Source organism: Dama dama, chromosome 15, assembly GCF_033118175.1.
Source record: "Dama dama isolate Ldn47 chromosome 15, ASM3311817v1, whole genome shotgun sequence".
Lineage (NCBI taxonomy): Eukaryota > Metazoa > Chordata > Mammalia > Artiodactyla > Cervidae > Dama > Dama dama.
Genome location: NC_083695.1, coordinates 45,110,834 through 45,135,136, shown reverse-complemented (window position 1 = coordinate 45,135,136; position 24,303 = coordinate 45,110,834). Strand labels below are relative to the sequence as shown.

Sequence of the window (24,303 nt, the reverse complement as noted above, 5' to 3'; positions counted from 1 at the left end):
CTTTCCCCTGCCTCGGAGTTCTTGAGCTGAGTTGGCTCAAAGCCCAGCATGCTTCCTACCCGCTCTGCAAGCAGCCCTTCTGAAACGGCACCCTTCCCATCCATCCTCCTTGGCAGTGTCCCCAAAGGACAGGGACAGCAAGTTCTGTCCAGGCCTGGCCACTGGGGATTCCTGGTTCAGCCCACCCTCACTAGGGGTGGGGAAAAGCTGGATGCACACCCAGGATCTCTGACCCTGCCCGCCCTGGCCCCTTGTTCATCTTCCTGAATCTGCTTAGCTCACTGCACCACCCCCTCCAGAAGCCTAACCAGCTTCGAAAAACCTCACATTTAAATCCTCCTCACAGTAGACTCCCAGAATATTTTATGCTTATTCTTTGCTATGGTCAAACCCACATGCAATGGAAATGGACAGATCTAAGTGTGGGCCTGCCGTTCTTAAAATAACACAGACCCTGAAGCCTAGCAGGGCTCAACTGGGCCAGTTTCTCAGCTTCTTCAGGCAGGGGAACATCTCCTGGGCATGCCCTGGACTCACTGCTTCCCTGCTCCATTGTTTCCCAGATCACATGGTTCTCCTGACTGACAAGTATGGCCCAGGCAACCGCCCGGATGACATGAAATCAAGACCGCACCATCACCCCCAGACCACTGACAGAGCTGTACTTGGGTGCCAGGGCCAGGAGGCCTTGGTGTGTAAGTGATGTTTTTAGAGAGCAGGCCAGGCAGGTGCAGGGCCTCTGGGGATTCCTCCCAAGCTCCCATTCAGTCAGACCCAGGGTAGAGAAGCTGCAGGCAGAATGTAACCACCCAACCAACTGGGGCTTGCAGTGACTGCCATAATGGTTAGCACTTATTACCTTAAGTCCTTACTGCTCTCTTCTGAAGTGGAGGCCCAGAAAGGTGAAACGACTTGCTCCAGGTCATGCATGTAAGAACGGCTGAGTGAGCTGGGATTTGAACCCACATCTAGTCTGACTTCAAAGTCTCTACCACCTCACTAAATTATATGTGCCACCTTTACCCATGATCTCTAAGACTCAGGAACTCACTTGACAGATGAGAGACCAAGGCACCAAGTACTTGAGCCACAGATGCACATTCCAGTTCCACAGGAACCAGGCTTCTTACTAACCTCCCAACCCCACCCCAGTGGTCAGCCCAGGGGCTTCTGGGAGTTTTGGGCTGTTTTTCCATATTTGGAGGACTTTTGGGTCTTATTTCTTTCCTGGACTCTTTGTTTCTGTGGCCCAGGAGATGGAGCATATGTCACCCTGTCTCAAGATTCTTCTGAGAGCTGGCAAGGAAATGAGAAAGGATCCATCCTAATTAGGGGGCGATAACCCCAAGGAGAAACTCGGATTCTTTGCAGCAGGCTGTGTCCTTCCCATTAGCCCTGTGTGTTTGTCAGATGTTTATAGAGCCTTCATTAACAGAGAGCCCCCTTAGATAAGAGGCCTGAACAGCATCAAGGGCCAGATAAGAACAAGTGGAGGGCACTTCGGGGACAGCAGAAGGGTGAGAGCCTGTGAACTGGCCCGGGTGCGCCGTGCAGAGCTGTGGGCAGGACAATGCAAGCCAGCTCCTTCCGGGCTCCTCCCGGCACCCGCTAACACACCGCGGCTGCCGCAGTCTCCAAACCAGGGCGAGAGCATCCCAAGATGGGCCGTGGGGCGCTCTGGATGGCCCTGCCTGTGCTGTCCTTACTGGCCTGCTCCGCTCTAGGGAAGCCCCTGGAGAACCGGGGGCGGCCGTCCACTGGGGGAGATGCCCACCGCCTGGTAGGGGGGCCCGGCGGCAAGCAGGAGGGGGTCACCTTCGACCTGAGGATGTTCCTGGAGAACATGAAGGTGGATTTCCTGCGCAACCTCAACCTGAGTGGGGTCCCTTCTCAGGACAGAACCCGAGCCGAGCCACCGCAATACATGATCGATCTATACAACAGATACACCACCGACAAGACGTCCACCCCTGCGTCAAACATCGTGCGCAGCTTCAGCGTGGAAGGTAGAGTCGGCTCCACGGGGCGCCCCGGGTGGGGGCGGGGGCACTCAGTGGTCGGTCCATGGCTGCGCTGCCCAATATGGCGGCCACTTGAGACATGGGACTCTTTGTTTCAGCTTAGGTTAATTTAAATGACATAAAATTAATAATTTAGTTAGTTTCGGTAGCTTGGATGCAAGTGCTCAGCAATCACGCCTAGCTACCCTATAGGAAATGGAGACTGTAGAACAATTCCATCATTGCATAAAGTTCTACCAGACAGCTCTGCTCTAGAAAATTCTCCCTCTCTGGGCCCAGCGCCACATTAACACAGTAGGTGCTGAAGGAATGCCTGCTCACTTTCTTCCATCCCTTCCCTACCTCTCCCTTCCCATCCTGTCTCCTTCCTACTTATACACAGACAACTTATTTAGCCTCTGACTAACAGGCGTCTTTTTAAACACTGAAAGACTGAATTCTCACTCATCAAAAGGTGTTTAAAATTCAGATAAATTTCTCTGAGTAACACTGGAAGGCAAGATAGTTATTTTCTAAGTATAAAATAATTTCCCTGATTTAGTAGGACTAGAAGATAACGAATGTCAACTTAGGGCTTATGTCCTCCAATTCACACCATGTAGGTGACATGGTCTTGTGAGCAGTGAGCCAAGGCTTGCAGATTCTGGGGGAACTTTCCCAGTTCACATATTAGTTAAGCAGCTGGATTCTGACCCAGTCCTACCTGTTTGCACAGCTCAGGCTTTTTCTGCAGTTGCAGCCTCTAACCAGCCAGGCACACAGGACTTCTTCCCTCCCGAGCTTGAGGCCTACAGACTCCTAACCATATGCCCTATCGAAAAGATGCTGTGGCCACGCTGTGTGCCTAGCAAAGCTGCATTGTCCAGTGGCCCCCGTACTGTGCTCAGCCCACTCACGTCCGGCTCTGTGACCCCATGGACTACAGCCCGCCAGACTCCTCTGTCCATGGGGTTTCTCCAGGCAAGAATACTGGAGTGGGTTGCCACGCCCTCCTCCTGAGGATCTTCCCAACCGAAGGATCGAACCCAGAACTCCCACATTGCAGGCGGATTCTTTATCATCTGAGCCACCAGGGAGGCCCCTGATGGCCCCAAAGGAAAACAAAAATCTAGATTTAATGTGGACCTGTCTTATTTCTAAAAGATGAGTTTAATTTTTTTTTAATGCAGTCTGCAGGTAATATAGATACTGCCAGCATCACAGTATGCCCATGGGACATGTCTGTAACCCCTGCTTTAGGGAAAGGCTGAGCTTCTTTGGCTGACCCTAATCACCAAATCCTGTAGTCTGGGAGTCCAGTGTTGGGAGCCATCTCAGTGACCCCTCCCTGCTCCCCTACCCCCAGCATTGTCTGTGTCCCAGAAGCAAGTGCTCTGATCTGATCCCAGCTCTGCCTGTGGCCAGTACTGCTGTGGAGGCATGATCATTATCACAAACAGCCTGAGTGTGGCTGAGGCAGAGAGAGCACTTGTTCTCTAGATATCTGATGTGGTCCCTTGGCGATTTTCAAGGCATGCCACAGAGCATAGCCAGTAGCTAATGCCCTGCACATGCCCACTCACTACTTGCATATGACACAGCGGGCTTAACACATGTACAGAAACTAGAATAGCACTCCATGCTGAGTGAGGGCACACAGAGAGCTGTGTGAATGGCCATGTGCTTGGGGTGGGCATGCACAGGTAACGTGGAGCACGCACAGTTTCTGGGGAGGACATAGGAGTATGACTGAGCATCTGCTGTGAACCAGGGACAGTGTTGGGTAGGTGTCATGTGCCATCTTGTCAAAGCTTCACACCAACCCTGGGAAGGTGGTAGGATGGAGCCCCATTCTACAGATGAGGAAACTAAGGCCCAGAGAGACTCAGGACTTCTCCCAGTTCATAAGCCTAGAAGAGGGAGAATCAGGATTGGAATTTTAGACTGTCAGATGCTTCCAGGTTTCATGACAGCACACAGTTCTCCCCTCATGTTGGCACATAGTAGATGCTCAGAAAACACAACTTGTCTTCCCTCCTGTGACCAGGCCATGGTATAATAGAGATGTGCTAATGGCTGAGAGTCAGCCAGGAAAGTGGGAAGAGAGACAGTTGTGTGGCTAAAAGGCAAGCTCCATGTATGTCTAACATGACCAAGCCATTGAGGTTAATCTATTTTTTCCTCACACATTAAAAATAAAAAAACCCACCTTCCTTCATTTTGCTCATAAGTTACAATTCTGAATAATTTTCTACATGATTTAGGTGATATTTTTAACACTGTAGTAATAAAATTTCACCATCCCCTCCCAGGATCTCTCCATTAATATTTTATACTCAGGATTTGCACTCTGAGGCTGATAGTGTGCTTTGACGTTTTGTTTATTTGGTTCTTTTTTAATATTTTTTTTAAGTGAGGATCTTTACAGGATGTGTGCACTTTGGCAGCTGCACACGCTAAATCCAAGTCTCCACATCTGTAAGAGTGTAATAATAATTAGATCTTCCTTGGGTCAATATTAAGAGAAAATTAAAATATAGTATGCAAAGGTGGGCACATGTTAGGTGCTCAGTAAACAGCTGGAGCTGTCAGTTTCAATGCAAGACATCTCCTGACTCTGTTTTTCTTTGGAAGATGTCAAATGTATCTTTTAAATGCCCTACTACATTAAGGTCTTGAGTGAAACCAAAGAGAGACTTGTTAGAGATAGTGTCACGCCCAGTGCCCTTTCATATAAATCATGAGTCTCAGGTTTGGTATTGTGAAAACAGACCCTCCCAGCAGACGACTGTATATTTGCATTTCAGATGCTGTCTCTATAGCCACCACAGAAGACTTCCCTTTCCAGAAGCACATCTTGCTCTTCAATATCTCCATTCCCAGGCATGAGCAGATCACCAGGGCCGAGCTCCGACTCTACCTCTCCTGTCAGAGTCACATGGACTCCTCTCACGAGCTGAAAGGAAACATGGTCATTTATGACGTTCTGGATGGAGCTGAGGTCTGGGATGCTCCTGGGGGAACCAAGACCTTCCTGGTGTCTCAAGACATCCGGGATGAGGGCTGGGAGACCTTTGAGGTGTCCAGTGCCGTGAAGCGGTGGGTCCGGGCAGACTCCACCAAGAGCAAAAATAAACTGGAAGTGACAGTGGAGAGTCACAGGAAGGGCTGTGACAAGCTGGATATCAGTGTCCCCCCAGGATCCAAAAACCTGCCCTTCTTTGTCGTCTTCTCCAACGACCACAGCAACGGGACTAAGGAGACCAGGCTGGAGCTGAGGGAGATGATCGGCCATGAGCAGGAGAGTGTGCTCAAGAAGTTGTCCAAGAGCACTGCGGTGGAGGCAGGTGAGAACAAAGATGAGGAGGAGGAGGATGTGCAAAGCCACACGCCCAAGGAGTCATCTTTGGTCAGACGGAAGAGGAGTGCTGGGGCCAACAACCACTGTCAGAAGACCTCCTTGCGGGTGAACTTCGAGGACATCGGCTGGGACAGCTGGATCATTGCGCCCAAGGAGTATGATGCCTTTGAATGTAAAGGTGGCTGCTTCTTCCCCCTGGCTGACGATGTGACCCCAACAAAACATGCCATCGTGAAGACCCTGGTACATCTCAAGTTCCCCATGAAGGTGGGCAAGGCCTGCTGTGTGCCCACCAAACTGAGCCCCATCTCCATCCTCTACAAGGATGACATGGGGGTCCCCACCCTCAAGTACCACTATGAAGGGATGAGTGTGGCAGAGTGTGGGTGCAGGTAGTGCTGGCCTGTGGGCGGGGGAGGCAGGGTGGACGGGCTCCTAGTGAAGGTCCTGTGTCCCGCTGGGCATGACAGGGAGCAGGTCCACCTGTGTGCCAATCTGGAGAAGGAAGGGGAGCCAGCAGGTCCTTGAGGCAAAGACCTGCTCTCCCTCTCAGGGCCCACCCCAAGCACACCCCACTGGGCTGAACTACAGGGGAGGGAATGCCAATGGGCAATAGGGTTTGGGGAGAAGAGGAAAGCCTGGAAGGGTTGCTGGGGTGGGAGGGGAGATGAAGAAATGGGGACAAGAGAAAGAATAATCCAGAGTCAGCAGAAAACTGAGCAAAAATGAGGCCGAGAAGTCTAAGCGGGAGATGCACACAGATTAATGGGAATTAAAGCAAGTGAGAGAGACAGGATTTATTCCAATAACCACAGTGAATAAAGGGGAAAGGAGTGGACCGTGTGTGCCACACCCACTGGACATTATTCCCACAGCTCACGAGATGGGCATCATGACTCCCAATTCACATATATGGGAGCCAAAACTTGGGTTCAAGTAGCCCAAGTAGCAACAGTTCAAGTAGCTACAGTCAATGGCTTGATTCCAATCCACGGATCTCCACAGGTCCGTCAGTCACTAAAGCCAAGGACCTCCCCAAGTACCCTGCTGCAGTTTAGCAGGTCGCCTGGTAACTGAAGACAGTTAGACTTTGGGAGGTGGGGACTGGGGGACAAACTGGACTAAGTCCGAACAGAACCCAGCAGGATGACTGGGCTACTTGTCACATCTAGGGTACGTTCTGACTGCTCTGTGCCTGTGTTGATTCAGTGTCCAAGTGCTTTTTAAGATACCCCTGAGTCACTGAGAACTATCCCTTAAACCAGCTGCAGGATGGAGAAAATGCAAGACGAACGCCCTCAGGCTGCAGTGTACGCTGTGGCCAGAGGAACTTTGACCCACTGGCACGGAGCTTGTGTGACCAGTGGTTCATACAAGGCCACTCGCTGCCGTGGACTCAAACTGCAAGATGGTTTGCAGGGGTGCACTGGGTTTACCCTGAGGGATGGGCAGCCCGTAGCCTGTGTCTCTGCAGTTACTTAGCATAACCAGCTCACCACCATCACAAACCCATGGGCTCCTGTCCCACAAGGACTCCATGGATGACAAGACCAGGATTTGAATTTGTTGAAATAAATGCATTCTTGCTTTGGTATTTGCAACATCCTTGTTTTTACTCCAGGTACTCAGGTGATGACATCCAGTTTTCCTGGATGAGGGCTCCCGCCATTGATGAACTCAGGTCCTTATTGGCCACATTTGACTCTGGGTGCACTCACTGGCTGTTTTGAGTAATGTGCGTCCAGTCCCGGTCCTGGGCTTGGGCCTTGGGACCAGACTTCATCCCCACTGACCGCAAGAGAAGACCTCTGACTCTCAGAGTCACACATGGAAGGGGGTGGAGTAGGAAGAGCCTGGAAATGGTGAAGATTCCACTCCATGGCCCTTCTGATTGCTGGCCAGAGCAGATCCCATAAAAAGCCTGGAGACCCAGGTCATTCCCATTGGTTGAAGTTCCCAGAATATTTTTTTTAATGGCTTGTGTTAAATGTTTACATGGAACCAATGAACAGCTTTAATACCAAAACACAATAAAACATTATTGTTTAATTACTGGAGTTACAGAAAATACTAATTCCCAGTATGACAGTGTTGCTCAATCATAAGGATGGATGACAGACATCTTTTAGTCCCTGTGGTGTGTTTCTGTGCCTGCATCAAAATTTCACTTGGAAATAAAGTAAAATGTCTAATCTGTGGTCTTTCTTGAGTGTGAGACCTGGGCCTGATGGTCCCCTAGCCCCACACCCTGCCCATTCCTCCCTCCAGGCCCTTCTTTCCCTGGGGGGAGGTGGAAGGGAGGGGCACAGAGAGGGGTGGGCATGTGCGAATGAAGTCTGTGCTGGACAGTGAGTGTGTGAGCTCCATGGTCCTCTCAAGAGCCCAGTATCACGCTTGCATTCTGGGGGCCATGCAGGGCCCCACCTCCAGTGCCTTTGGGGTCATCCATGTTGGTGCCCAGACTGTCCTTCCTTTGCCTGGAAAGGCTCCTGCCAGATGCTGCTCAACCAGGCTGTTCCTCTGGCTCAGTGACCATCACCCTGGTTTGCCTGGGATAATCCATGTTGTCCACATATAACTAGGGCTCCCGTTTGGATGAAAGGTCATATGGTATCCATAGTCATGGACAGCTCAGGGCCCAATAATAGAGGACAGTTAGGGGCAGCAGGTTGGCTGGAAAACACACCAGGTGTGGGATTGCCTAGCCGGGCTCAGGTCCTGACCAGGTCACTCACTGGTTCACAGTCACATCAATGGTCACTGAGTCTTTATGTCCTTGCTTATAACCCCCAAAGTGCACATGCTTCCCGGGTGCTTAGAAAAAGTTTATTGAGGTCTTGCTTCTCTTTCTGAGTAATGCTTAGAAAAATATTAGAGCCACTCTGTTACCTTCTATTATTCTCTTTCACCCTGAAATCTTCATTTCTTTCCTTGTTATCTTTTTGATCTCCCCCTTCCTCATTTTTCCCCATGCTCTGCCAATATCTTTGTCCTTCCTACTTGTATCTGGGTTGGAAGCAAGAGTCACCTCTGTCTGCATGTCCCCTTCCCAAGCACACACACCAGAGGTCCTCTGGTGCTGGGCATTCAAACCTGAAATGTATCCATATATTTGGGAACTGCAAAGACAACTCTCTACTTCCTTGATTTGCCTGGACCCAGGGGTCTCATGGAGAAAATCCTGAAACCTGTTAATTATTGGGGTTTATACATGTAATGACATGTCTGGTGAACCTGGGAGAAAAATGCAAGAATGGTTAAGTCATGGAGGAAAAGTGAGGTCAGCATCTGGAGGGCAGGCACTGCTCAGCAGTAATGTACTGATGACTCCAGACACAAGGTGAAGCCACCCTAGGCAAGATGTCCTGGGAAGGATAGACTACAGGTAAACCAGGCCAAAGAGCACCATTGAGAGCAAAAGCTGATAGGGTTGTAAGATGAAGGATGCTAGCTCCCAAGTCTTCCCAGAGAGAGCTAAAAGGAAAACCTTTGCTTAATGGCTTGGGAGGGTGATAGGAGGAGAGAGAGAGAGAGGAATGAACAGGAGAGGGCAGGAGGCAGCCCTCTTTGGGAACAGATATGCTCAGGGGACATCAGAGGTTGGGAAGAGCTGAGCCTAGTAACCTGAGCAGATCCCAAAGCCCTCCAAGGTGTGCCCTGAAACCTGTTCCCAGACCTGCCAGGTGGATTTGCTCTTACATTTCCAAGGCTGTGTTCCATTCACCGTTCCCATTCATCTATGTCATCCCATCTTATCCTGTGGATTCCCATGGAATAGGGGATGGTGTTCCCCCTGCTGCGTTCAAGCTTCACCCAAGCATCCAGCAGACTGCCCTGGAGTTACAGAGACATAGCCTTGTTGGAGTTACTAAAGCCAGAGGGAATCTAGGCCTTGATCGTGTTCCTATCCCCCACCTCCCACCACAAGTCCACGCCTGGGATTATGACACAAAGTCAGGGACCAAAGCCCAGGTGAGTGTGCGCAGAATCTTCAGAGGATGACAGTATCCTCCCTTCCTTCAGTCAATCCACTGCTCCTCAGCTCTGTGATTCTGGGCAAGTCCTATTATCCTTCCAAGCCCCAGCATCCTCAACCATAAAACAGGAGAAAGAGTGGTTTAGGAGAATTCGTCTTAGAAGCAGGGTGTGAACAAGACCTATGAATGAAGGCATCATCGTGAACAAATACTGCACAAGGCCTTGCCAACTTAGGGCATCAGGAAGCCCATTTGACCCTTGTTGACTAGTATTATGGTTTTCTCTCTCTGGTAACAATGACAGCTTAGGCATAAACTCTCTCCGGATTTAATTTAAAATAAATCTTATTTATTTGTGAAAAACAAAAAAGAAAGAAAGAAAAGCATTCATTCCCAGAACCTCTTTAGGCCCTGCACAGCTTCTAGGCAGGTTCTGGCCACAACTCACTGTCTCACTGTCTATAAGCTTGAATTTCTGCCCGCACGGCACAGAAAATATTTGATGCAGGGAAGAGGCTAGACAGCCTTGCTTCACAGAGGTTCCCTGCCTGCAGAGAAAGCATGTGGGTGATATTCACACTGCTCTTAGGACCTTGGTCACTCTGAGAACCTTCCCCTCCCACCCCCCCGCACACACCTCCGAACTGATTGCAGTTCAAATCACCTCCCCCACTGCACCTGGCCCCGCCAGGCTCATAGCCTGACACACAGCACCCCCTGGAGGTGGCAATGGGAGCTGCACCCATAGTTACTCGTTCTCTTCTGCCTTCCCATCAGGCGAACAGTGTTGTTTGGGGGCAGTGAACACTTATGCGAGTGATTAACAGCTGGAGTGATTATTTATTCTGGGACTTCAGTTACAGTTTTGCTGTCATGGCACAAAACTGTGAGAATGCTCTGTTGGGAAGTAGCGATAAGGAATAAACAGAACCAGCCCTCCTTCCTTATCTCGAGAAGTACTTCTTAGAGCCTTAATTACTTAAAATAATACAATACTACATGAACTGTTCCATAAAATAGAAAAATTAAGAAATAGAAATGTTTTTCAACTCATTTTATAAGGTCAGCTTTACCTAGAAACCAAAGCCAAATAAAAAGGACTACATATGGATATTCTTCATGAACGTGCAAAAATCCTCCAAAATTGAATTCAACAGCATATAACACAATAATACATCATGACCAACAGAGGCTTATCTCACAAACGCAAGGTTGGTTAAATATTAGAAAACCAATCAGTGTAATCAACCATGTTAGCAAACTAAAAAAGAAAAAACATGGTCATCTTAATAGATGCATCTGACAATAGTTAACATCTGTTCATTATTTTTTTAACTCTTGAAATACTAGGAATATAAGAGAATTTTCCTAATCTCAATTCTCCTAAATGGATACATACCATTTCCATAGACTGGAAGTCTCAGTATTGATAAGATGTCAGTTGTTCCCCCTAGTGATTTATAGCTTCAATTCAATTCAAATCAATTGTCTGACTCTTAAAAAAAAATTATCAGAATCTAAAATTTATATGGGTAATCAATGGAACTAGAATAACCAAAATAATTTTGATGAACAATAACAAAGTTACAGGGTTTACACTACATGATTTCAAGACATATAGTAAACTATAGCAACCAAGACAGTGTGGCACTGGTAAAAAAAAAAGGCAAACAAATGAACGCAGCAAAACAGAGAGAAAAATAGACCCACACATATGTGGTTAATCACTTTATGACCTAATGCCAAGGGAATTCAATGGAACAGGAAAGATTTTTCAACAGCTAGTATTGGATCAACTGGATATCATCATGGAAAAAAATAAATCTTGACCCCTTCCTCATACAATAAAATTAACATACTCTACAAAAAAATTGATTCAAGAAGGATTATAAATGTAAAAACTTCTAGAAAATACTGAAGAAAAACTGGTGACCTTGGAATAAGCAAGGATTTCTTAAATATGGCACCAAGGGTGTAGGAATTATAAAAGAAAAAATTGATAAATTGGAATCTATCAAAAATAGGTACTTTTAATCTTCAAAAGACACTCTTAAGGTCATGAAAAGGCAAGCCACAGACTAGGAGAAAAATTTGCAACACATACATCAGGCAAAGACATTTAGTATCGCCAAAATAATTCTTGCTTGATCAATAATAAGACAAAGAACAGCCCGCTTGACTTCTGTGTTACACGTGCTGACACTGTCACCACAATTCTGTGAGTCTCTTATTTCCCTTTTGAGGAAGCTAGGGCAAAAACCAGTCAGGTCACCTAATCAGGGTCTATACTTTAGAAAGCCATAGGGTTTGGGGATAACTCCTGACCCTTCTGCTCACAGGGGTGCTGTATTCCAGTTCCAAACACAGCCCCAGAGATCACCCCCAGGACCCTCTGTAGCCCCTGGGCCAAAAGCTGGGCGGGGCTGGATGGGCAGATCCTCCTGGCTCCCACATGCCCACCTTAGCCCACTACCACCTGCTTGTATCCCCCTTATCTGGGGGCCCGGGCATCCCTTCCTCCTGGAGAGTTTGGGGAATTCTGGGGACAGAATTGTCCCACCGGCTTCAGGCCACATCCACAGGAAGACACATCACGTCCCCTCGCAGGCACTAACTCAGCACTTCAGGGACTTGCCACAGACCCTGTCCTGTTTCTACATCCTCCCTGAGACTCTGGGCCATCTGCACAAATCAAAGCCTGGCACCAGCTCCAGGCATCCCATTCCAAGACTTCATTTTAATAAGAATAATTCAGGGGAAATATTTTCTCCGAAGAGGTTCTTATCTCTGCTCATCGTCTGCTCCTTTCCTAGTCCAGAGGCTCTGCTTGGGCTCAAGCAATGATAGAAAAGTGTCCTCAGAGGATGAGGCTGAGTTGTGATTCCCCAAGTGGAGGTGGAGCAGAGGGCGCAGCCTTCCCAGTGGGGACTAAGGAGGCCTTATTATTATAATAAATCAGTCTCACTTGATTGGCTGCAAATGGTGGAGTGATGTGACCATATGTCACTTGGGCATTAAACAAATCCTCATGAGCTAAGAATATGTTTGTTTAGCTAATTGACCTCTTTGGCCTTCATCAACCACTTGGTAAACATCCTCAGATAATGATTTCCAGAGAGCGGATTGTGGCTTTCAAGTGTGCTGTGAAGGGCCCCCAGCCCCAAGACCACCTCCTCCGGCTGCCTGCTGAAGTACATACGTGCCTGCCTGAAACTCATACATACCTGGTCCCAGGAGGGTATACTGGCGGTAACAGGGCTACGAGAAGAGAGTAGAACCTGGCAACTCTGCTTGGCTGTGTGGACCACACTCTGAGCCATAATCATCCAGACTGTTAAATGAAGGAAATGCCCACGCCCAGAGGGATGGGGAGACAAAGCAGGGGTCCTAGGGTCTAGGCTCTGTAGTAGGTATTCTTGGAAATCTGTGATAAATCAGTCATAAGATGGACCCATGTCACTTCTATGCAAAGGAGAGAAGTCCAGATGTTTACTGGGGACCAATGATTTGGATACCTGTGGGGCCTCGACCTCAGAGACCCAAGTCCTCCAACTCAATTCTTGCAAGCAGAGGGTTGTGGGCTGGGCCCTCAACCAGGAGGGGAGTCTTTAGTCAGGAGAATGGATATTTGTTATATCTCAGAGCTAACTTCTCCTGCCCTGGAATCACCAATCCCATTCCCCATGCCCCGTGATGAAGTGCAGACATTTCATTCCTGTCACATGAAAGCTGTCACAGGGCACCATTTCAGTTCCCTTTGCAAGGAAATAACTTCAAGCTGTGAGGTAGAGGGAAGCTGAGACTCAACCTCGGCAGGATCTGAGTGACTACGGCCCCACTGGTTTTTTCTGGCTGCTCTCACATCCCCCTCACACCTAGGACGGTGGGCTTCTGGTAGTTATTGAACTCTGTTTATTCAGCTACAAAATAGACAATCGAACACGGAAACCTTATCAGTAATTTAGTGCTTCCTTCTTGCTTGATGCTAAGCACCTTACACATATTTTCTCTTAGTCTCTACAATAAGTAAGACACTTCCCTAACGCCACAGAGTAGGGGGTGGCAGAACCAGATCTCCAGTGAGTTCTCCCTAATTCCAGTGGTATGGGTCATCCAGTGTAGAAGGGAAACACTATTTACTTGCACGTTAATAACTCTCCTCTGCAGGATGAAAACCATCTGCATATAAAGTATGGAGCACAGTGCCTGGCATGTGGCAGGAAGTCAAATGGAAGTTATTCTTGTTATTCTACCAGAGGTGGTGCAGCCAGATGAGACCCCCACATACCTTCTGGGTCAAACCACTTCCGCCCCTTCTCCCCAGTCCCCAGGGCTGATGAGCTTGAATTAAACAGGATTAAAGGCTTACCGGGACTGGAAGCTACACCCCAACTCCTGCGTTTAGCCCCAGACCTTCTGTCCGCCAGCTGAGAAGGACAAGGGAGAAAGGCAGCTACACAGGGTAGTGCTATTGCCTTGCGCACGGTGTCAAGAGAGCTTTTGTGCAGGAGCCAGCCCTCCCTCTGGATCCCCATGGTGAGAAAATGGGCCCTGCTCTTGCCCATGCTGCTCTGCAGCCTGACTGGTCCCGCACACCTCTTCCAGCCAAGCCTGGTGCTGGACATGGCCCAGGTCCTCTTGGATAACTACTGCTTCCCAGAGAACCTGATGGGGATGCAGGAAGCCATCGAGCAGGCCATCAAAAGTCATGAGATTCTGTCTATCTCAGACCCTCAGACTCTGGCCCATGTGTTGACAGCTGGGGTGCAGAGCTCCTTGAATGACCCTCGCCTGGTCATCTCCTATGAGCCCAGCACTCTTGAGGTCCCCCCACGAGCTCCAGCATTCATGAACCTCACACTAGAGGAAATCATCGCAGGGCTGCAGGATGGCCTCCGCCATGAGGTTCTGGAAGGCAATGTGGGCTACCTGCGGGTGGACGACATCCCAGGCCAGGAAGTGATGAGCAAGCTGAGGAGCTTCCTGGTGGCCAACGTCTGGAGGAAGCTCATGAACACCTCCGCCTTGGTGCTGGACCTCCGGCACTGCACCAGGGGACACATCTCTGGCATCCCCTATGTCATCTCCTACCTGCACCCAGGGAACACAATCTTGCATGTGGACACCATCTATGACCGCCCCTCCAATACGACCACTGAGATCTGGACCCTGCCTGAAGCCCTGGGAGAGACGTACAGTGCCGACAAGGATGTGGTGGTCCTCACCAGCAGCCGCACGGGGGGCGTGGCTGAGGACATCGCTTACATCCTCAAACAGATGCGCAGGGCCATCGTGGTGGGCGAGCGGACTGTTGGGGGGGCTCTGGACCTCCAGAAGCTGAGGATAGGCCAGTCTGACTTCTTTCTCACTGTGCCCGTGTCCAGATCCCTGGGGCCCCTGGGTGAGGGCAGCCAGACGTGGGAGGGCAGCGGGGTGCTGCCTTGTGTGGGCACCCCAGCTGAGCAGGCCCTGGAGAAAGCCCTGGCCATTCTCATGCTGCGCCGTGCCCTGCCAGGAGTCATTCAACGTCTTCAGGAGGCCCTGCGTGAATACTACACACTGGTGGACCGTGTGCCCGCCCTGCTGCACCACCTGGCCAACATGGACCTGTCCTCCGTGGTCTCCGAGGAGGATCTGGTCACTAAGCTCAACGCTGGCCTGCAGGCTGTGTCTGAGGACCCCAGGCTCCAGGTGCAGGTGGTCAGATCCAAAGAAGCCTCTTCTGGGCCCGAGGAGGAAGCTGAAGAACCTCCAGAGACAGTCCCTGAAGTGCCCGAGGATGAGGCTGTCCGGCGGGCTCTGGTGGACTCCGTGTTCCAGGTGTCCGTGCTGCCGGGCAACGTGGGCTACTTGCGCTTCGACAGTTTTGCCGATGCCTCTGTCCTGGAGGTGCTGGGCCCGTACATCCTCCACCAGGTGTGGGAGCCCCTGCAGGACACGGAGCACCTCATCATGGACCTGCGGCAGAACCCCGGGGGGCCATCCTCCTCTGTGCCCCTGCTGCTCTCCTACTTCCAGAACCCTGACGCCAGCCCCGTGCGCCTCTTCACCACCTACGACCGGCGCACCAACATCACACAGGAGCACTTCAGCCAGACGGAGCTGCTGGGCCGGCCGTACGGCACTCAGCGCGGGGTGTACCTGCTCACTAGCCACCGCACTGCCACCGCGGCCGAGGAGCTGGCCTTCCTCATGCAGTCACTGGGCTGGGCCACGCTGGTGGGCGAGATCACTGCGGGCAGCCTGCTGCACACGCACACAGTATCCCTGCTGGAGACGCCCGAGGGCGGCCTGGCGCTCACGGTGCCTGTGCTCACCTTCATCGACAACCACGGTGAGTGCTGGCTGGGAGGCGGTGTGGTCCCCGATGCCATCGTGCTGGCCGAGGAAGCCCTAGACAGAGCCCGGGAGGTACTGGAGTTCCATCGAAACTTGGGGGAGTTGGTGGAGGGCACGGGGCACCTGCTGGAGGCCCACTACGCTCGACCAGAGGTCGTGGGGCAGATGGGTGCCCTGCTGCGAGCCAAGCTGGCCCAGGGGGCCTACCGCACAGCAGTGGACCTGGAGTCTCTGGCTTCCCAGCTTACGGCCGACCTGCAGGAGATGTCTGGGGACCACCGTCTGCTGGTGTTCCACAGCCCCGGTGAAATGGTGGCTGAGGAGGTGCCCCCACCACCCCCCGTCGTCCCCTCCCCGGAGGAGCTCTCCTATCTCATCGAGGCCCTGTTCAAGACTGAGGTGCTGCCTGGCCAGCTGGGCTACCTGCGTTTCGACGCCATGGCTGAGCTGGAGACGGTGAAGGCCATCGGGCCACAGCTGGTGCAGCTGGTGTGGCAGAAGCTGGTAGACACGGCCGCGCTGGTGGTCGACCTGCGCTACAACCCCGGCAGCTACTCCACAGCGGTGCCGCTGCTCTGTTCCTACTTCTTCGAGGCAGAGCCCCGCCAGCATCTCTACTCTGTCTTTGACAGGGCCACGTCAAGGGTCACAGAGGTATGGACCCAGCCCCACGTTACAGGCCAGCGCTACGGCTCCCACAAGGACCTCTACGTTCTGGTGAGCCACACCAGTGGCTCAGCAGCTGAGGCTTTCGCTCACACCATGCAGGATCTGCAGCGAGCCACCATCATCGGGGAGCCCACGGCCGGAGGGGCACTCTCCGTGGGCATCTACCAGGTGGGCAGCAGCCCCTTATATGCCTCCATGCCCACACAGATGGCCATGAGTGCCAGCACCGGCGAGGCCTGGGATCTGGCTGGGGTGGAGCCGGACATCACTGTGCCCATGAGCGTGGCCCTCTCCACAGCCCGGGACATAGTGACCCTGCGTGCCAAGGTGCCCACTGTGCTGCAGACAGCTGGGAAGCTCGTAGCAGATAACTATGCCTCCCCTGAGCTGGGAGTCAAGATGGCAGCCAAGCTGAGTGGGCTGCAGAGCCGCTATGCCAGGGTGACCTCAGAAGCCTCCCTCGCCGAGATGCTGCAGGCTGACCTGCAGGTGCTGTCCGGGGACCCACACCTGAAGACAGCCCATATCCCTGAGGATGCCAAAGACCGCATTCCTGGAATTGTACCCATGCAGGTGAGTCACAAGGGAGTGTTGGTCCCATGTGGTCCCACGAGGATGTCAATCAACTGTCCACACATCCAGGGCTCTGTGCAGGGTTCAAGGCAATGGCTTCCAGACTTGTTTTCATGTTAAAGTTTTCACCAGTCAAATCTTTTCCTCTCTCTAACCCTGTCCTCCACTCCTCGTGCCCATGAGGTCCCTGAGCACCTCTGTAGAACATGGGTACCCACAGAAGCTCAGGTTGAAAAACACTAGTACAGAAGGAGCTTCACTCTTGTCTGGGTAGAAGGCAAGAGTTTGCAGAACTTCTCTTTGTTGGTGTTAGAGAAAGAGGTTGCTAAGTCACATGAGGTCCCCGTGAGTTCCTCTCCTAGAAATGTGGGGTTTGTGTCCATCCACGTCACTTGTCTGCCTTGTGGGAATTGCAGTTTTTATGAATGAGTCAGGGGGTGGAGACAGGGAATCAGGCAGTGGTCCTGGGCTCACATTTGCCTTGGAGCTAGAACATGGAGCCTAGGGACAGGCCCAGGAGTGCTGGTGCCCAGCCTGGAGTCCCGAGGTGAGGCTGCCTTGGTGGGGCACTGACTACCTTCTCCCCTCCCCCAATGCCAAGTACTATCTCCCAAAGGTGTCATGCTGGGTGAGTGTGCACCTAGATACAAGGGCCAACAGGATGGGAAATTCTGAGTGAAGCTGTGTGGTCAAAATATTTGAAGTCAGCATTGCAGATCTGGGTAAATCAAGGTTAAGAAGGTTTGCTGCAGGGTGGATGAGAGAAAAATTCTGCAGATCAGGGGCCAAAGTACACCGCAGGACTCAGCAATCTCTCCTGTCAGCAAAGAGCTCCATCAAAACAGCTTTACAACACCTCTCCATGGGGTTTATCATCTACTTTTTCACTGCATGGCCACAACACTTAAGCAGGGAGCATTTGTCCTGGTTCCTTTGAAGGCAGGACCTGAGACAGGGACTTGTGTGCAGGCAGTTGATGTGGGAGATGTTTGCTGAAGCTGGAGTGAGGGAGCAGGGTGAATTGGATGGAAAGGGTGAATCCATTATTGAGGCTGTTGTTTCTGAAGATTCCAACAGCACCCTGACAAGTGTGAGGAGTGCCCCCTGGAGCTCTCCCTCTGCAGATGGGACTCAGTAGTTCCGTCCTCTGTTAGCTGAAAGTCACCCCCAAACACGAACTCGCTCAGGCTCTGGAGCAGCTTGGAGAAGATCCTGAAGTAGAAAAAGACAAGGGTTTTCCAGACGGAGGGCCCCGTCAGCTGTGGCTGAAATCAGAGGGCTGAGGGCAACCGAAAGCATCTACTACCAGACTGTTATCTCATTTTACCAAAAGGGAGGTAGTAGACAAAGGGAGGAGTAGACAGGAGAGTGGCCTGTAGCCAAAGAACTTGTGACTGAGGTCAGCTTAGGGTCTGGAAGGCAGGGGTGTTCCTGGGATGGAGTCAGCTTGTATGGATTCAGATCCTGGCTCTACCACTTACTGGCTGTGTGATCCTGAGCAAGTTACTTAATCACTCTGTGCTTCGGGTTTTTTTTTTTTTTTTTTTTCATTTAAAAGATGAGGATAATAGTGTCTTCTCTACAATAATTTCTACAATGTGCTCAGCCCAGGTCCAGATCCCTGGTAAAGACGCAAGAGCCCTGTAGCTCATGTCTTCTCTCCCTGCCTCAGGGAGGAAAAGGATGATGAACTCAGAGACAAAAAGTATCTGGGGAGCTCAGGGGAGTCAGAGTGGAGACTATGCCTGGGCCTCTCAACTCAGATGCCAGGTTGAGGAGTTGGTACCCATGAGCATTCCCTGTAAGGAAGCTGCTGATCACACATGGGATTCACATCCCGGGCCCGCTACCCATTTAACTTTCCAAGTACCATCAGGAAAGGCCCTGGCACCTACTACTTCCTTACAAAATGTTAGCTCCCTTCCAATGCCATCAATATTTCTCATGACACCCACTTACAAATCTGAGCTTTCACTGTGTCTGGCAGAAGTGACAAGGAATAGATGCTGGGCAGAGCTTGGCAGAACAGGGAACCACAGCTATGGAAGAGTTGGACCTGGACTTTCTTCTTTAGCAGAGGTGGTTATCCATTTAAGTACCATGATCAGTAATGAAATAAAGAAATAAGAAGTAATCAAACCCTTAAAAATAAAGTGAGCTTTCAAATCTCTCCTTTCCTGACATGGAGCTGACCTCCCACTCTTTCAGATCCCTTCCCCTGAAGTCTTTGAAGACCTGATCAAGTTCTCCTTCCACACTAATGTGCTGGAGGACAATGTTGGTTACCTGAGGTTTGACATGTTTGCGGACTGTGAGCTGCTCACCCAGGTCTCCGAGCTGCTGGTGGAACACGTCTGGAAGAAGATTGTACACACGGATGCTCTGATTGTCGACATGAGGTCAGTAGGCCTGGGCAGCTGCTGCAGACCGTCAAAGCCATGAGCCTGGTAGGGAAGAAAGGACTCTGGGACATAGGATAGGACCAAGGGATAACACCTGGCTGGCAGGGCTCTGGCTAGCTAGCCTGGGGTTCTGGTTTAATTGCCCAGATGGGGCACCACTACTGGTAGTTTCTTAAGCTCAGATGGCCTCAATGTGCATTCCAGGCTGAGAAGCACTGGGCTAGTTCGGTGGTCCCCAAATGTCCCTAGTCATAGGATTAAGTGAGGAGAGAGGGGAAGGGTGACCTTAAAAACACTGATTCCAGGGTCCTTCTGAATCCAAATCCCTGCGAATCCAAAGCCCCAGGGGTGAGACCCAGTGACTAGTTTATTTGACAAGCAGCATCCAAGTGACTCGGATGATCAGCCGTGTTTGGGAGAGCTAGGCCTCCACCTATGCTTGTGCCTCGTACCTTACAAAATCAGCACAGGACAAGCCTGGTCATGAGAATCGTAAAGCCAATGGCCCAGTCAGAATTTTACAGTTCAGCCACTATTGTTGCAAAAAGGACTCTTTACATCACAAAATGATTGCTGAGGGGATGCTTTCAGCTAGACCTCCCATCTGCTTCTGTGAAGGTATGTCTCATACAAGGTGGGTTTCCTTCCTAGAGCCGGGGGAGGGGAGTTAGGAGGGTAATGGGTAGAAGAATGCCCTTGTGTAGTGGCCAGCCCTCTCCTCACTCCCAGGACCATCAGTGGACTTGCCCTGGGCACCTTCCACGGGCACTGGGAGGAGGGGAGCCTGCTCCCTGGGGAAATGGGCACTGCCCCCATCCCCAGCTGCTGGACTGACTAAGAGAGAACTGTGGTTGCTGACTTGCAATACTCTTGTGATTCTTAATTGTCACTAGGTGGCGCTGGATCACAGAGGTGGGGTCCCCTCCCTGGAAGATGAACCCATCTCCCAGGGCTTGGGTTTGGGTATGTCCAGAATTCAAACTTGGGGACTCTCGTGACATCTCTAATGACTTTATTCTTCAGACGCTCTATTGAACATCCAAATGACCCTCATGCTAAATCTCTTTCTGCTTAACTGTATTTGTTGTTCAGTCGCTCAGTCGTATCTGACTCTTTGCCACCCCATAGACTGCAGCACACCAGGCCTCCTGTCCTTCACCAGCTTAACAGTATAATCCACATTTTTTTTTTTTTTACAGAGGAGACCCAGCCACAGGTGTGCTTTGCTTAAAGATCCTTCCAAACCACAGTTTGGAGGTTCAGATGCTGAAGTCATGGGCCCTGAGCCCATCCAGGCCATCTTACACCATCAACCAGAAGAGACTACTAATACACTGCCAACCCAGTTGTTAGCATTCCTTGTTGGATTCCTTCTTTCACAGACAAGGAGACAGGGGCCAGAGAAGTCACATAATGGGACATATACAAATGGCCTGGAATGATCACAGGCTCCCTTACCCCCAGTGCAGTCCCACAGCTCTGAACACTCCACCAATCAAGGATAGACTCCACCCTGTCAAGTGCCATTTTAAGACATCTCAACTAAGATGCCTAGTGGGTAATGTGAAATTAGCAATCATGAAACTGGGAAGATAGTGTTCTCAAAATGTGCTTCAGTCACAGGCAGCATGAGTCCACGGGAGCAGTCCATGGTCAGTAAGCTGGGGAAATTTATCAACAGGTTCCAAGCTGCAGGACTTGTCAGAGCCTTTAATATAGCATACAATATGTATCACACAATGTATTAATATATGAACAGAAAGAATGGGTCTGTTATATAGTATTTTTTTTAATGAATTTGACCACAAAGTCTCTTCTTCTCAAGAATCTTGTACTCTGGGAAATGCCAAAGAATTCTGTCAGATAAGGAAAGGGTACCATACTTAGGCTGCCTGGAATTAAGAACCCTCCACAGGGCAAGGATTTGGGCCCCCTGGGGGCATCGAGGGCTTCCCTGTGGGTTCCACCCCTTATTGGGTAACTTTTCCCTTCCTTCAGGTTCAACATTGGTGGCCCCACCTCCTCCATCTCTGCCCTGTGCTCCTACTTTTTCGACGAAGGCCCACCTATTCTGCTGGACAAAATCTACAACCGGCCCAATGACTCTGTCAGTGAGCTCTGGACCCTTACTCAGCTTGAAGGTGCGTGCAGAAGGCTTTCCTTCCTATTATTCTAGAAGCTCCTGAGAAATCAAGGAAAGACAGTTTGGGTTCAGGTAAAAGTAATTGTAGCTAGAATATAAAACCCCTGTCCTATGGCATGTACTCTGTACACGAGACCTTCAATCCCTGCAAAACATTTACCATTACACCCATTTTCTAGATGAGAAAAATGAGTTCTAAGTCAAATATCTTGACTAAGGTCATTTGGCTAATGATAGGTCCAAAATTTGAACACTGGTTTGTCTAAAACCAAAATGCCTGCCATTCTTGCCATGGCAAACATCAGTCTGTAAGACAAATGTAGAGCCAGAAGGATCCCCTGCCCATAACAAAATCTCAATGGGTTTCCAGTGGTTTTCCACATTATCTGAACTCTCAGCAGCTGCCCAGCACATCTGCCTAAAGAAAGTTCATAACTCTAATGAACCTTCTGTTACCTGCCCTGGGCCCAGAGCAGGGGCTGGAGGAGGCAGTACAGGCCCTATGCTTTACAGAACCACGGGTCTCCCACTCACATCCCAGGGGATAGCCTGGCTCTGTCTCCCTTGCTTAGCTTGCAAAACCAGGGAACCTGGATGCCCATATGACAGGAACGGGCTGGGAAACCAACGGAGGTTGTGCATCTAATCAGAAAAGCATTCTGCAATTTTCATTTGTGCATTTTCTTATCACACAAGCATTTGGGGGCAATCTTCCAAGATATACATTCAATAAGATTACAAAATATAAATAAAAATCAGGACCAGATGAATTCTCAACTTAAATATATATTCAAGACTGGAAGTTAAAACCAGATCTGCAGACCGTGGAGCCCAGGAATTGCCATGTCCAATATGGGAGCCACATGCCATGCATGGATTGGAATGTGTAAAGTGTCAAGTGCACATGAGATTTTGAAGACTTTTTATGAAAAAAAGGATGTAAAATATCTCCATAATTTTACTGTTGAAAAATTTTGAGAGGAGCATATTTTGGATTTATGGCATTAGATAAAACAGTATTAAAATTCATTTATCAATTTCCTTTTACTTGTTTAATGTGGTTTCTAGAAAACTTGAAATGACATCAGTGGCTTGCAATTAGGCTCGTGTTGCATTCCTATTGGACATCACTGTCCTAGAGGTTCTCATCATTAAATCACAAACTTGGCTCTTCTTGGGGTCCAGAGTGAAAAGAGAATCTGATCTTGTTAGCCATTCTCTCAGGTAAGTCAGTCAAGCCTTTTCTCATCACTTGGTGAAAAAAACTCTCAAGCACTTGCATGCTCAGGATCAGGCACACATCCTTATCCTCATTTTATAGATGCAGAAACTGGGGCTCAGAAAGGTGGAGTGAATTGCATGCAGACATGCGGATACAGAACCAACCCTCCTCTCTCTGAGTCTAGGCAGTCTGGAGAAGACAAGTACCCAGCGTGTGGATTTGACTCCCTATTTTGAAGGGTCTTGTATCTTGCAGGTGAACGCTATGGCTCCAAGAAGAGTATGGTCATTCTGACCAGCAGTTTGACTGCCGGCGCCGCAGAGGAATTCACCTACATCATGAAGAGGCTGGGCCGAGCACTGGTCATCGGGGAGGTGACCAGTGGAGGCTGCCAGCCACCGCAAACCTACCACGTGGACGACACTGACCTGTACATCACCATCCCCACCGCCCGCTCAGTGGGGGCTGCAGACGGCAGTTCATGGGAAGGGGTGGGCGTGGTACCTGACGTGGCTGTTCCTGCAGATGCCGCCCTTACCAGAGCCAAGGAGATGCTCCAGCACACTCCACTAAGGGCGAGGCGCAGCCCACGCCTGCATGGCCGCCGCAAGGGCCACCATAGGCAGAACCAGGGAAGGGCAGGATCTCTGGGCCGGAACCAAGGGGCAGTCAGACATGAGGTCCTGACTGAGGCCCCCAATGGGCAGAAAAGGGGCCTGCTGTACTCCGGTTAGGCTTAGAACCGCAGCTACCCTTGGAGCTCAAACATTTGGTCTCTTCCCAACTGCCAGCATCTTTTCTGTTGGGACACCTAGGGACAGGAAGCTCATCCCCTTCAAATTCAATCCCCTCCAGGGAAGTGAAGTCCAAATCTATCCCCACCCATGCTTCTTAGTCACCAACCCCTGGTCCACATGCTGTCAACTAGAGCATCTCAGTCCAATCGCATCATGATGGGAGCCACAGATGCTAGGCACATGCACATTTTCTGGTAGACATGTTTAAGACAAGTATAAAGAAACAGGTAAAATTAATTTGAATGGTGTACTTTAACTCACTATATTCACAGTAATATCATTTAAATGTATACTCTATATAAAAATTATTATGAATTGAGACACTTTTGCACCAAGTCTTTGAGATCGGGTATGTGGCCCACGCATGCAGTACATTTCCATCAGCATGTGTCACATTAGCTCACAGCAGCCACCTGCAGCTGGCGGCTCCCATGTGGGACAGTGCAGGCCCAGAGGTCAAGAGCCCCCACTCCCTCCCCACATTGTCCCCATTCTGTCCTCCCCGCACCTGCATCTTCCCCATTAGAGCACCTGTCTCACTCTGCCCTGGGACCATGTCTGTCCCCATCATGCTATGTTGCACTCAGGGACAGGAGTGTCCTGCTCATCTCGTCTCCTACTGCTGCCATCTGGCATGCCACCTGGCCCAGGCAGTGGATACACAATGAACACACATGCCCATCAAGCTGAAAAACTACGTGTTCCTCCAGGTAGCTGCTCTCAGACACACAAAGACAAGTTCAGGTTCGCTTAGTAATCCTCTCCTCTCTTCCCCAAACCCTCCCAATCCAATTCTACATGGTAAGTCTATCTTTCCTTC

The 24,303-nt window shown here is 50.3% G+C and overlaps 2 protein-coding genes across 2 annotated transcripts; both read left to right on the top strand.

Annotated features, from left to right (window-relative positions):
- The first annotated feature begins 1,660 nt into the window (after positions 1 to 1,660).
- GDF2 (growth differentiation factor 2) lies at positions 1,661 to 5,757 on the top strand. Its single transcript, XM_061163072.1, has 2 exons — positions 1,661 to 2,006; positions 4,808 to 5,757. The coding sequence occupies exons 1-2, from the start codon at positions 1,661 to 1,663 to the stop codon at positions 5,755 to 5,757; spliced, it is 1,296 nt and encodes a 431-aa protein (XP_061019055.1).
- An 8,114-nt stretch (positions 5,758 to 13,871) lies between these two features.
- Positions 13,872 to 23,420, top strand: RBP3 (retinol binding protein 3). Its single transcript, XM_061163071.1, has 4 exons — positions 13,872 to 16,919; positions 19,128 to 19,318; positions 21,320 to 21,462; positions 22,942 to 23,420. The coding sequence occupies exons 1-4, from the start codon at positions 13,872 to 13,874 to the stop codon at positions 23,418 to 23,420; spliced, it is 3,861 nt and encodes a 1,286-aa protein (XP_061019054.1).
- Positions 23,421 to 24,303: the final 883 nt, after the last annotated feature.

Coding starts and splice junctions, on each gene's coding strand:
- GDF2 (XM_061163072.1), top strand. CDS start 1,661: ATGGGCCGTGGGGCGCTCTGGATGGCCCTGCCTGTGCTGTCCTTACTG. Junction 2,007..4,807: donor GCGCAGCTTCAGCGTGGAAG/GTAGAGTCGGCT, acceptor TTTGCATTTCAG/ATGCTGTCTCTATAGCCACC.
- RBP3 (XM_061163071.1), top strand. CDS start 13,872: ATGGTGAGAAAATGGGCCCTGCTCTTGCCCATGCTGCTCTGCAGCCTG. Junction 19,319..21,319: donor GCTCTGATTGTCGACATGAG/GTCAGTAGGCCT, acceptor CCCTTCCTTCAG/GTTCAACATTGGTGGCCCCA. Junction 21,463..22,941: donor GACCCTTACTCAGCTTGAAG/GTGCGTGCAGAA, acceptor TGTATCTTGCAG/GTGAACGCTATGGCTCCAAG.